The sequence below is a fragment of the Panthera pardus genome, unplaced genomic scaffold (genome assembly GCF_024362965.1).
Source record: "Panthera pardus isolate Hobbes unplaced genomic scaffold, ASM2436296v1 HiC_scaffold_24, whole genome shotgun sequence".
Taxonomy (NCBI): Eukaryota; Metazoa; Chordata; class Mammalia; order Carnivora; family Felidae; genus Panthera; species Panthera pardus.
In genome coordinates this window covers 112,449,829-112,463,424 of record NW_026526810.1, presented here as the reverse complement: position 1 = coordinate 112,463,424, position 13,596 = coordinate 112,449,829, and the positions used below count along the sequence as shown (strand labels likewise).

Sequence of the window (13,596 nt, the reverse complement as noted above, 5' to 3'; positions counted from 1 at the left end):
TGTTTGTCTTCTGCCAATACCGTACTGTCATGATTAGTACAGCTTTGTTATTAGTTTTAAAATCAAGAAATGTGACACCTCCAATTTTGTTGTCCTTTTCCAAGATTGTTTTAGCTATTCAGTGTCCCTTAAATTTCCACATGAATTTTAGAAGCCATTTTTCTATTTCTGCAAATAACATCATTGGGATTCTAATGTGAAACTCATGGACTCTGGAGATTTGTTTTTGGTAGTATTTCCATCTTAACAATATTAAGTCTTCCAGCAGTCTTGGGCGAATTTATCCTTAGGTGTTCTGTTTTTCATGCTCCTGTAAGTGGAATTGTCTTCTTAATTGGCTTTTTGGATTGTTCATTGTTAGTGCACAAAAATACAATTAGGTTACAGTGTTGCAAAGTCAGTTTGCAGAAAGGAACTAACTAGTCCTTGGGAGCACAGCATGGGGAAAGGGGGAGAGGGAGGGAAAATGTATGCAAAGAGGCCATGAAATGTCCTACCAGTTTGAATGTGGCTTTATCTTGGTCCGGTGTTTGCCTGGTTGCTATCTTTGACGAACCTCCAGAATTCCCATAAAGAAATTATTTTAGCTGGTTTCTAGTTTATTTAACATTTCTGTGGGGGAGCCAGGGTCTGAAGCTTCCTGACCCACCATCTCGTTGATGTCACTCTCCCAGGCATAAGGCTTATTCTCCAAGCAGTGAGTGTATCTCCAAGGAGAGAATTAAGGAGCCACACTGGTCACAGCAGACAGACCAGACTGGGAGGGAACAAGAGACAAGCTGGACAGAAATGGGGAGGAGTAGGGGTCTTAGCGTGCTAACCCGAAGACTTAGACTTGATTCCACGGACTTGCCAGGCTCCTGCGACAATGCCACCAAGGCAACAAAGACAAGATATAAGTCAGACCAGGCCAACCTGAACCTTCTCCAGTGCCCTGAACCGAAGGTCAAGGAAACAAAAGGAATAGGGTGCATCAGCCAGGTTCCACCTCACATTCCACCAGAGCCTGCCCTCAACCTCAACCCCCACCCCCATCCCCCACCCCCCCGCCCCGGGTTGGAGTATATGTTCAAAACCTTAAATGAATCCGAATTACGAGCCCCACCCCCCAGCCCCAGTCTCTTCCCTCAATCTGAAGGATGGACAGCTGAGCTCCGCTGCTCCCACCTGCACACCAGACCGCATACAGCAAGCACATAATCAGTCTACCCTGACAAGACCGTGGCTGCGAGCAAGAGGCTGCCTTCCCATGGCCTGCTGTTCCTCTCACCTGGCGATTTCAAAAACTGATCGGTAGTGTCACGTGGGAAGCCAGGTGAAAAGACAGGAGCCCGGGCCCCGCCCCTAGAGAGTCCAGTTAAGGAAGTCCTCGTAGGGGCCCAGGACTCTGGATTTTTATCCAGCCCCTTGGGTGAGGTGCGATCACCATTTTTGGCTTGGAGCACTGGTCTGGTTTCCTCCCCAGAGCTGCTAGACTCCAAGTTCATTTCTGCCAGCCCGTATGTTTGGTGCGGACTTTCCGACTGGGAGGAAAACTACAATCCACTTCCACTTTACCTTCCCTAGAAGTCTCCAACTGGAAGTTTGGTGGTTTTGTTGTTTTTTGGTTTTTTTAATGTTTATTTCTTTTTGAGAGAGAGCGCGCGCGCGCTCGAGAGAGGGGCAGAGAGAGACACACAGAATCCGAAGCAGGCTCCAGGCTCTGAACTGTCAGCACAGAGCCCGACGTGGGGGTTCAAACTCACAAACCATGAGATGGTGACCTGAGCCGAAGTCAGATGCTTAACCGACCGAGCCACCCAGGCGCCAAACTGTAAGTTTTATCTGATCCACAGTTTCAAAAGATAGAATATAATTAAACACACACTTACGCATTAGTTATCAGCATTAAAAAAAAAAAATAGACTTCATAAGCCAGACACAAAAAGATAAATATTGTCTGATTCCACTTATATGAGGTCCCTAGCAGAGGCAAATGCATAGAGACAGAGAGCAGAAGAGAGGTCACTCCGGGCTGGAGGGAGGGGGATTGAAGGAGTTACTTGATGGGTGCAGAGTTGTTGAGGGAGATGAAAAGGTTTTGGGTATAGAGCGCGGTAATGCTTACCCCGTGAAAGCGTTTAAGGCCACCGAATTGTACCCTCGCGAAGAGTTAAAATGATACACATGATGTCTCTTTTACCAGAATAAAAACAAATAAACCAACAAAACAGACTTCACCTAAAAATCTGGATATCTTGTTTCTCCTTCAACAATCACCACCCCCAAATGAGATCTGGTAACACTGGGTCCTGCTTTGTCTGTCAACAGTCGGAGGGAGGGAAGCAGCTGCTCTGTGTGTGTGTGTGGGGGGGGGGGGGGGCTCTCACGCTGTGACCCCACCACACCCTAATTTCATCTCGACTCTATCACATCTCTAAGACCTGGCTGGCCCCCAGGAGCATTTGAGGGTTGGCACCGGCCCCACCCCATCAGTCATCACTGACTCACCCAAGTCAGTCACCACTTGTCTCTGTCTGTCTTCCCGGCCCTGGTCTATTCCTGTCTTCCGGTGCATGAGGGGAGGCCCAGAAGTGGTCAGCCGTGAGGGCAGGCTCTCCACGTGCTTTAAGTAACAAGAGCAAACGCGAGCGGAGAACAAGAGTTTGCCTTCACCTCCCCCAGCTTCACTCAGTCCGTGAAACGCCTCTGACGTTAGAAAACCCAGAGTGGGGGCGCCTGGGTGGCTCAGTTGGCTAAGTGTCCAACTCTCGATTTCGGCTCAGGTCATGATCTCATGGTCCTTGAGTTCGAGCTCTGCATCAGGGATTCTCTCTCTCCCCCACTGACCCTACCCTGCTGGTGCTCTCTCTCTCTCTCTCTCTCTCTCTCTCCAAATGAATGAACTTTTTTAAAAAAATTTAAAAAAGAAGAAAAAGAAAATCTCAAGTGATAAGCCTAGACTTTAACACACCCCAATGACCACGATTTTGCAACAGGAGTAGGTTGACTACCCACCTCATGACCCTGAGTCAGAGGGACCAGGACCCGGTGTCAGACACCCGGCCTCTCGGAATATTACCACACCTTTAGCCAGTCCCGCAAATACCACTTCCTCGAGGCTGGCCTCAGTTTCCTAGACCCCATCTTTATCTGCTAGAATCTGATTTCCAGTATTGAAATATTGAAACATGATGTGGTTCAGGACAGAGTCCTCTAAATTCTGGCACCTGGAATGTTTTGCGCTGAAGGAGTTTGAGGAAACAGAAGCAGGAAGGTCACTCTGACCTCCTCCTCCTCGCCCTTCTTCCCTGGAAGAGGCCTTAAAAACCTCCTGTGAGAGTTACCACTCCCATACCAGGCAAAGGAGCACCCTTACCCCTGAAGACAAAGGGATGCCAAGGAGAACCCTGACAAGCAGGCCGTCCTCAGCTCCCCCAGTTCACCACGTTTAACTTCGTACTCCTGACCTGGCATTTCCCTCCGCCATGGTGCACTTTTCACCAAACCTCGCATAAATGTACACAGCACTGTTTCTTCCTTTCCTCGGGGAGGCTCCCATGTCATGGAATACTTATCATACATTCGGATGGAGGCGCCTGGCTGGCTCAGTCAGTTGAGCATCTGACTCTTGGCTTCAGCTCAGGTCATGATCTCACGGTTTGTGAGTTCGAGCCCCGCGTCGGGCTCTGTGCTGACAGCTCGGAGCCTGGAGCCTGCTTCGGATTCGGTGTCTCCCTCTCTCTCTCTCTGCCCCTCCCCTGCTCACACTCTGTCTCTCTCTCTCTCAAAAAAAATAAACATTAAAAAAAATTTTTTTAAACAAACGTGGATGATGTTCTCCTGATAATCTGTCTTCATCGGTTTAATTTTGAGACCCTAAAAGGGTCAAGGAAAACTGCCCCCTCTCACCCCCTAAATAGCATCATTGCTCCAGATCTGCAAGTCCAACCTGTCTATGGAACACGTCTCATCATTCCTGGGAAATGTGGCTGGGCTACAAGGGTGAAATACGTGCCTATTTTCAAAGGGTGTGAAAAAGGAATGTAAAACAACTTATTAGTGATTTTATCATATTGATTATATGTTGAAAGAATATTTTGGATATATCGGGTTAAAGAAAATAGAGTACTAAAACTAGTTTCACCTGCTCTTTCCACTTTTTCTTTCTTTCTTTTTTTTTGACAGAGAGAGAGAGAGAGAGAGAGAGAGAGAGAGTGAGTGGGCTGGGGAGGGGCAGAAAGAGAGGGAGACAGAGGATCCGAAGCAGGCTCCGCACTGACAGCAGAGAGCCCGCGGGGCTGAAACCCACGACCTGTGAGATCATGACCTGAGCCAAAGTCTGGCACTCAACTGAATGCGCCACCCAGGTGCCCTTGCTCTTTCTACTTTTTAAAAAATGTACATTTCACCGATTTTAAGCCACCCCCACTGGATGCCGGACACTACAGCCGGTCCTGAACCCTATACACGCCACGTTTTTTTCTACACATTATCTACCTATGATAAAGTTTAATTTGTAAATGAGGCGCAGGACGAGATTAGCAACAGCTAGTAATAAAATTGAGCCACTCTAACAATATGCTGTAATAAAAGTTATGTGAGTGACGCCTCTCTCTCTCTCAAAATACCTTCTTGTACCGTACTCGCCCTTCTTACGATGATGTGAGTTGATAAAACGCCTAGTGATGAGACAAAGTGAGGTGGATGATGTGGCACTGTGACACAGTATTAGGTGACGGGTGACTTTCTGTAAGTCAGAAGGAGGCCCATCCGTTTCCAGGCTGACCACAGGTGACTGAAACCACGGAAAGTGAAGCCACAGATAAGGGGAGACTACTGCACCCTAACTCAAAAAGCAAACATTCTCTCCTACTCCGCTTCTGGGTGACACTGTGCTCTCGGCTGTCCAAGGGCCCTTGAGGAAGGCCCTTCCCATCTTAGTGCTATAGGCTCATCGGGGCTGGAGCTCATTTGGTCTCTTCCGGCCTCCACATCTCTCTTCCAATGCCACCAAGCTAGCACCAGACTCCAAGACAGGGCTCTTGCCCAACCCTTCCGCTGTAACGTTATCCACATGACTCAAAACCTCACGTGGATCATTTCCCTGGAAGCCCTGGAACAAGCGTTGCTACATGCCAGGCTGTTACCCCTGTGCCAGTGGCCAGAGCCAAAGGGAAGAGGCTCGGTTGCAATTCTAAGACTCCTTCCCTCTCTCACCCCAGCTGAGGCTTCACTGGTTTCTTCTCCCCTAAAGACCGGAGCCCCACCTTCTTGTGCCTCCCGCTAGGCTCAAAGGGGCAGAATAGGGTGGGTGGGAAGGCGATGCTAATGCCAAGCACTCCAAAACCGAAAACAGGTTCGAGGCTCTGATCCTGGAGAAAACTGCTGGATACTTTATCACCAACAACAATCAGACACAAGGGGCAAGATTTGAACCTCACAATCCTGCCCGGCCCCCTTTAAAAAAATATACGCTTCAGGGGCGCCTGGGTGGCTCAGTCTGTTAAGTGTCCGACTTTGGCTCAGGCCATGATCTCTCGGTTGGTGAGTTCAAGTCCTGCGTCAGGCTCTGTGCTGACAGCTCCGAGCCTGGAGCCTGTTTCGGATTCTGTGTCTCCCTCTCTCTCTGCCCCTCCCCGACTTGCACGCACTCGCTCTCTCATTCTCTCTCTCTCTCTCTCTTTCAAAAATAAACATTAAAAAAATTTTTTTAAATATATGCTTTATCCACATGACAAGCTGGTAGTGGCCTACTGACACGGGCTTTTGGAGGTGGAGTTGCGTTCAAATCTCCCTTCTACCACTTAGTAGCTGTGGGACCTCGATAAGCTTGCTCCATCTTTCTGGGTCTCAATTTCCTCACCTGTAACAACGGGGACGATTCCACCTACCTCGCAGAATTGAAAAATTAAATAATAGATGAGAAAGTGCCTTTCCTTCCCCTTCAATTGTTCCTAAGCATTTAGGCAAAGAAGATATTAAAAACCCCATGGAGGGGCGCCTGGGTGGCTCAGTCGGTTGAGCGTCCGACTTCGGCTCAGGTCACGATCTCACGGTCCGTGAGTTCGAGCCCCGCATCGGGCTCTGGGCTGATGGCTCAGAGCCAGGAGCCTGCTTCCGATTCTGTGCCTCCCTCTCTCTCTGCCCCTCCCCCGTTCATGCTCTGTCTCTCTCTGTTTCAAAAATAAATAAACGTTAAAAAAAAAAATTTAAAAAAAAACCCCATGGAGAATGAAAATAAGTCCTTTATGCGTAGGTCTGTCTGGGTGTTTGTTTGTTCATTTGTTTACGGGAATCTTAGTGCCTGGCGCAATTTTAAAATCTGGTACAGGAACTTTGCAAAGGCAGGGATTATCTTTACAGCCCTAGCACAGTGTCGGGCACAAGGCAGGTACCAGATGAATGCTTGTTGAATGAATGAATGAATGAATGAATGAACAAATGTGATGCAAACAGAGAGTTACCAGGGCACGGGTATTTGCTGACCAGTGTGAGGTTTGCAAGCCACAAAGAATTCTTCTGTGGAATAGCATTTAAAATCTGTTTAGACAGGAGCGCCTGGGTGGCTCAGCCAATTAAGCGTCCGACTTTGGCTCAGGTCATAATCTCACAGTTTGTGAGTTTGAGCCCCACATCGGGCTCTGTGCTGACAGCTCAGAGCCTGGAGCCTGCTTTGGATTCTGTGTCTCCCTCTCTCTCTGCTCCTCCCCGACTCATGCTCTGTCTCCCTCTCTCCTTCAAAAATAAATAAAAACATTAAAAAAAATTTTAAATCTGTTTAGACAAATTTGTGGAGCCTTTTTTCCTACGCAGCAAAGCTCAAGTTACTCTAATAATATTTCTCCTCCATTCAGCCTGCTTTCCTCAAAATGAAAGGTAAAAACACACTCCAAGAACCAGACACGGTCATCTCTACGTGAGGAAGCATAAACAATTCAGTTTTTCATAATTTTTTTTAGGGTGAAACCTAAAAGATCAAATGAAACACAGGCCTCCGTGATACAAATATATGCTGTCAGAGTGTTTTTGAATGCAAAATTCTTCGCATTTCCTGACCTCGGTGGGGAGTGCGCGTGGGGAATGAATAAACAGTTTCATTAAATTTTAAAGATATATCTGGTATTAAGTTCCCTCACAGGTGTGTGAGAAGGCACCTGAAAACCTGTTCGTTTATGCTTTATGGTTTACAAAAAAATTCTGGATTCTCTGATCTCGCCAGGCGACCTGAGGTCTTCTCCCAGTTAGCAATCCTGCCCTCCCCAAACAATGGGTTTGAGATTGCAGTGACCTTGTCTGAATCGTGTTCTGTTGCTAACAGGGAGATTTCACCCTTGGGAGGCTTCAAAGGTCATGACCTTCATCCCCCAGCTTTACCCTCCTGTAAGGGAAAAATCCTATAAGAACTAGGGGTTACTGGTCACAGCCACGATTGCGTCCGCCTGCGAAGAAGTGAGACCCAGAGGCAAAGGTCCAGATAAAGCAGGATCCCAACTTTTGGGATCATAACCTCAACTGAGACGCAAAGAATTTGAGATCCTCCTTCTACAAAGAAGGTGAGAGAAGGGATTGAGATATGAGCTCTCCACACCTTTCCCAAAAGGTTTTCTAGGCCTTAGAAATTCAGAGAAAGATTTCTACTCCACCCTGCTGGGTTTGGCTTTAACCCCCAGGGAAGGAGTTTGGCCCAAAGCATCGTTCCCACTGTTCTGGCTTCAGCTGTGTATAAACGAAGGTAAAAACAGTGCCAAACAACCGTCAGGGCAGCATTCTGGGAGAGCCTGTGTGCTACAGGAGATACCGCACTCTAGGAAAGTTGGTTCGTCAGGCTAAAAACATCTGCCAATTCTGGTGATACCAGAATAATCTGACACCCATGGGCTGCTCCCTGAGAAAGAAGAGCTTTCCTGAAATCACAGGTCTAAGCTGGTGGACTGGCAGGGTCAGGAAGGCGTATGTTCCAGAAGCATGCTTTCGGCTGGGGGAGGAGAAATTGTTGGTGAAAGAAAAGGTCCCCTCCTCTTCTGTTTCCCTGCACTTCTCTCACGCAGCCATCCAGTCACAATCACTCACTCCCACCGTCGGTCACACCCAGCCACGAAGTCACCCAGAGTCACAAACACTGCTGAAGTCAGAAAATGACAGTCTCCCGCAGGCTCAGGTGCAGTCAGGTACACTCTTAACACACTGAGCCTCACACAATGATATGACGCCCGTTCCTCTGAACGCGGGCCAACAACTCAACCCACCTGATTGCCGAAGACAGCTATGGAACAGGCCGTTGATACCTCATTGGCCCCGAACCAGACTGAAGCGATGCGGGAGGGCATGCCCAGGATGAAGACCTGGGCCACAGAGCAGATGATCTGGCCCAGCACGGTGACCGGGAAGAGATGCGGCTTCAGGCTACCCAACTTCACCCAGGCCCCCAGGCAGTTGAGAGCGGACCCGGTGAGGGCGATGGTGCGCAGGCCGAATTTCTCCAGCAGCCAGGCCACGGGCAGCAGCAGAGGGATGTAGGTCAGCATGTAGCACATGGACAGCCAGTCGATGGCAAAGGCGCTGACCCCGTAGAAGTGCATGAAGATGTTATTGATGGAGCCGTACTGGATCCACTGGAAGGCGTTGCACATAGAGTAGCAGCTAAACAGCAGGACCACCACCCAACGGCGCTTGCTCACCTTGATCACACTAAGGTCCTCGGGGCACGAGCTACTGGGGTGAGCCAAGCCACCGGACTGGGCCAGCATACTGGGGTGGGCCGAACTGCTCGGGCGGGCCGACACGGCGGGGTGGATGGAGACACTGGGGTGGGCCGACACGCTCCGGTGCATCGACGCGCTCGGGTGCGTGGACACGCTCTGGTGCCCCGAGGCGCTGTGGTCCACCCGGAGTGCGGGGTCCTGCGCGGGCGTGCCATTTTGCTCCTGTTGGTTGGGATCTTCATTCACCATGACCACAGCCCCTGCTGAAGCCCTAGACAGGTGCTGAGGACTCCAGCACTCTTAAGGGACAGTGGCCTCGGCTGCCGCCTTCGAGCTGAGCTGTCGGGGCACTTGCCCTGGCCCACCCCGGAATAAACGGAGACCAGAGCCTTCGTAAAAGCTGCGAGCAGAGCTCTTCCTGCACTCACCCCCAGGCTTCTGCTCCCACTTTTCCTGGGTGTCTTCAGCCCCCGACCGCTGTCCCAGGCTGGCCGCGGACACCTCAGCCCGGTCCTGGCTACGGGTGCCTCGAGTCCTCCCGAGGGGTTCAGGTCAAGGTCAGCCCCTCAAATCTCGGGGGAAAAGTTCGCGCCTTGCACGGAGCCTCTAGGTGGAACTCGGTTCCGCTTGGGGCCCCGCCCCCTCGGGCGCACGTGACCGCCCCACCCCCGTCCAGCCCGGCTTCCCCCACCCTCCTGCCCCCCCACTCCCTCCAGCCTTCTCCAGCCGGGCTAGTCCGGCTGAGCAGTTGTTTCGACACAGCTTGCGGGGTGCATTCCTCCCCCACGCCCCGGGTGCCATGGAAACCGCCGGGTTAACCCCCACCCCCCCCCACCCCCCGCACTGCCCCTCAAATGCATTTGCGCCTCCCAGGGGAGCCCGCAGGAAAACAAACACCGACTCTGCGAAGGTGACCCCACAGACAGAGTCTCCTCCGCGCCTGTCCCCTTTCCCTGCGCGCGGGCACCGATGCCCGGCGCCTCCAAAGTGTTCTGGGGAATCGAAGAGGGATTCCGGACTTTTTCCCACTTGGCTGAGCTCCCAGATCCTTGCTGAACTTTCCGGTGTAAAGAGATTTGTAGATTTCCCAGTCTGGTTGCGCTCCTGGGGTAAACGGGAATTGCAGGAAACTCGTTTTGCTGGCTGCTTTTCCCTGAGGACCTGGTCCTTTATTGCGGAACTCAGATTTGAACCTGTGAGGTAGGGCTCTTCTTTCCTGGGGGGGGGGGGGGGGGGGGGTCCCTGGGCAGCCCCCTAGGCGAGCACCTGAGGGTGGAGGGTAGACGGGAGTTTGGAGATTCTTTAGAGCTGCGGTGTTGTGGGGCACAGCGCTGGCTCTGGACGTGGTCTTTAGGTAGCCCTGGGCTGCCACCTGTTGATCCCAGCCCGTGATAGAGGGTAATGCCTCGAGTCATCGCCTCCCGAAAGTCAGACCTGCAGGGCAGAAATGCCTTCTCGCAGTGTCCATTTTAGCACCGGGAGGGATAAGAGCCCAGATTCTCCCTGGGTTCAAACACCAGCCTAGCTGCTCCTAGGTGTGTAATGTAAATTAAGATGCACCACCTCTCTGTGCCTCAGTTTCTTCATCCGTAAAATAGGGAGGATGAAATGATAGTACCCATCTCCCAGTGTTGTTTTGAGGCTTGAATGATGTAAGACGTGAAAGTATTTCGAAAATTCCTGGCAGATCCTAAGCATTCCATGAGTGTTGGCTATCCTAACTATTCAAAGGCTAGCATTTGTTGTATCGTGTTAAACATATTTAGTACGTTATGTCATTAAAGCATCACAGGAATTCTATGATGTAGTTACTACTGCTCGCCTGCATTTAAGATCAGAAAACTGAGGGGGTGCCTGGGTGGCCCAGTCAGATAAGCATCTGACTTCACCTGGGGTCATGATCTCAACATTCATGGGTTCGAGCCCCATGTCGCCCCGTGCTGACAGTTCAGAGCCTGGAGCCTGCTTGGGATTCTGTGTCTCCCTCTCTCTCTGTCCTTCTCCGCTTGCACTCGTTCTCTCTTTGCCTCTCAAAAACTAAATAAATAAACATTAAAAAAAAAAAAAAAGATCAGAAAACTGAGGCTTAAAAAGTGAAGTAACCTCTTACTATGACCCCAGCTGGCTTGAAGGGACATAGTTCTCATGCCAGTCTGATTTCATTCAAGCTGCAGCCTAGCTGCTCAAGTGCCAGTCTGGGGACACAGTGTGGGTATCACCTGGGAGCTTGTTACAAGGGCAGAAGCCCAGCCCCACACGTGACCTCCTAAATTAAAGCTTTATTTTATTTTATTTTATTTTATTTTATTTTATTTTATTTTATTTTTTATTTTATAGTATTTTTTATTTTTTTTAATTTTTTTATTTTTGAGAGAGAGAGACAGAGACAGAGCATGAACGGGGGAGGGGCAGAGAGAGAGGGAGACACAGAATCGGAAGCAGGCTCCAGGCTCTGAGCCATCAGCCCAGAGTCTGACGCGGGGCTCGAACTCATGGACCGCGAGATCGTGACCTGAGTCGAAGTCGGACCTTTAACCGACTGAGCCACCCAGGCGCCCCTTTATAGTATTTTTTAAATGTTTATTTTATTTATTTTATTTTTTTGAGAGAGTGACAAAGAGAGAGGGTGGGAGGGGCAGAGAGACAGAGACAGAGACAGAAAATCCCAAGCAGGTTCCTAGCTGTCAGCAGAGAGCCAGATACAGGGCTCAAACTCTCGAACTGTGAGATCATGACCTGAGCTGAAATCAAGAGTCAGAGGCTTAACCCACAGTCATTTATTTTCAGGATTTTTTAAAAGATTTTTTAAATTTTTTTTTTAATGTTTATTTATTCTTGAGAGAGAGAGAGCATGAGTTGGGGCGGGGGGGGGGGGGGGGGGGGTGGGGCAGAGTGAGAGAAGGACACAGAATCCGAAGCAGGTTCCAGGCTCTGAGCTGTCAACACAGAGCCCCACGTGGGGCTCACACTCATCAGCCGTGAGATCATGACCTGAGCCAAAGTCAGATGCTTAACCCACTGAGCCACCCAGGGGCCCCCTAAAGAGTTTATTTTTTAAGTATTCTCTACACCCAACGTGGGGCTCAAACTCACAACCCCAAGATCAACAGTCACATGCCCCAACAACTGAGCCAGCCGGGTGCCCCAAATAATTTAATTTTCCTTATTTTTTTAAATGTAGGCTCCACGCCCAACATGAAGCTCAAATTCACCATGCTGAGATCAGGAGTCACATGCTTTACCACGGAGCCAGCCAGGAGCCTCTGGAGGCTACATTTTAGAAGCTCTCCAGGTGATTCGTTTGTTTGCACATTAGAGTTTGCCAGCCGCTGAGTGCTACTGCTTTCCTTTTGTTTTCTTTTAAAAATTTCAGACCAAAAAATGAATTCAAAGCTCTGGGCAGTGGTTCTCAGCTTGGGTTGCACGTTAGAATCGCATGGGGAACTCTTAACATTCCCTTGCCTTGGCCACACCCCAAATCAGGTTCTTTAGGAGCAGACCCCTGGCTTCTGGCTGGCATCTGCACGTTTAAAGCTCCCCAGGGGATCTCAGCAGGTAGCCAAGTTTGAGCAACCCTGGTGGGGCCAGAGTCACTGGTTCTCAGGAGGAGGAACACTGCTTGGAGGAACCCACTTTTTGGCAGGAAGTATGGGTCTTGAATTATAATGGAATGTTTGAAGAGAGAACTCATGCCCACGAAGAATTTCTGCACGAATTTAACATTCCCCATTCTCAAAATTCCAGCAGTGTTTTCCATCATTCTGCAAAGAGCACAGAACATCCATTCTCTTGGAAAGCCTTCCAGTACCTCTCACTGATTCTTATTCCTAGATCATCATGGACTTCTCTCCAGACTCTTTACAATGTATTCTTTTCTTTTGTAAGGAAATTGGTTTATTAATTTTTTTTAAGCAATCTCTACACCCAATGTGGGGCTCAAACTCACAACCCCAAGGTCAAGAGTCAGATGCTCTACTGACTGAGTCAGCCAGACGCCCCTTTACAATGTATTCTTTTTTTTTTCTTTGTTTAATGTTTATTTATTTTTGAGAGAGGGACAGAGTATGAGCTGGGGAGGGGCAGAGAGAGCGAGACACAGAATCCGAAGCAGGCTCCAGGCACTGAGCTGTCAGCACAGAGCCCGATGCGGGGCTCGAACCCACGAACTGCGAGATCATGCCCTGAGATTTGCCCCAGAGGAGCAAATGCTTCAGTTTGGTGACAAATCCCAAACGGTCTAACCTGTCATTCAAGCGATTGAAGGGGTTGCCTTTTGTGGTAGCATGAGTTGCATCTAATGTGAGGTCCGGATTCAGTCTACTAACCTCTCTATCCTTCAGTTTCTGGTCTATAAAATGAGGATTAAAAATACCTGCCTCGGGGTGCCCGGGTGGCTCAGTCGGTTAAGCATCCCGACTCTTGGTCTCCGCTCAGGTCATGATCTCACGGTTTGTGGGATCGAGCCCCGCATTGGGCTCTGCACTGACAGTGTGGAGCCTCCTTGGGACTCTCTCTCTCTCTCTCTCTCTCTCTCTCTCTCTCTCTCTCTCTCGGCTGATTCCCACCAGGGACGGACAGCTATGTAAATGTTGGTAGATAGTACATAGAAGTATTCTGTGCTCATTCATTGAAAAAAATTAAAAAACCATTTACTAAGCAGCTGACTATGTGTTATATCTATTGATGGATAGGTATGTTCTGTCTATAGGTACGCTTTGAAGGGGAAGAAGAAATACATTTTAGAGATTGCTTCCTGGAAGGAAGGCCTGGTTCCTGGTTCTCTCCCAGCTTGAGGAAATCTCTGGCCTTGAACTCTCTAGCTCTCCCGGCCCTCTGCAGAATAGTAGCAAAGTCTGCCCCCTAGAGGCTGACAACTACTCCTGGCAATAAAAACGGTCCTTGAAGTCAAATG

The 13,596-nt window shown here is 49.6% G+C and overlaps 1 protein-coding gene across 2 annotated transcripts in view; it reads right to left on the bottom strand.

Annotated features, from left to right (window-relative positions):
- FLVCR2 (FLVCR heme transporter 2) overlaps positions 1–9,337 on the bottom strand; it is a 55,786-nt gene extending 46,449 nt beyond the window's left edge. The window contains exon 1 of one of the 2 annotated variants that reach the window (XR_002074565.2): positions 8,229–9,337. Coding sequence is in view for 1 of the 2 variants with exons in the window: in XM_019427224.2 (XP_019282769.2) it covers positions 8,229–8,933 (705 nt within the window). In the remaining variant the exon portion in view is untranslated. The remainder of the gene's footprint in view (positions 1–8,228) is intronic. The other variant, XM_019427224.2, reaches the window with a different exon arrangement.
- Positions 9,338–13,596: the final 4,259 nt, after the last annotated feature.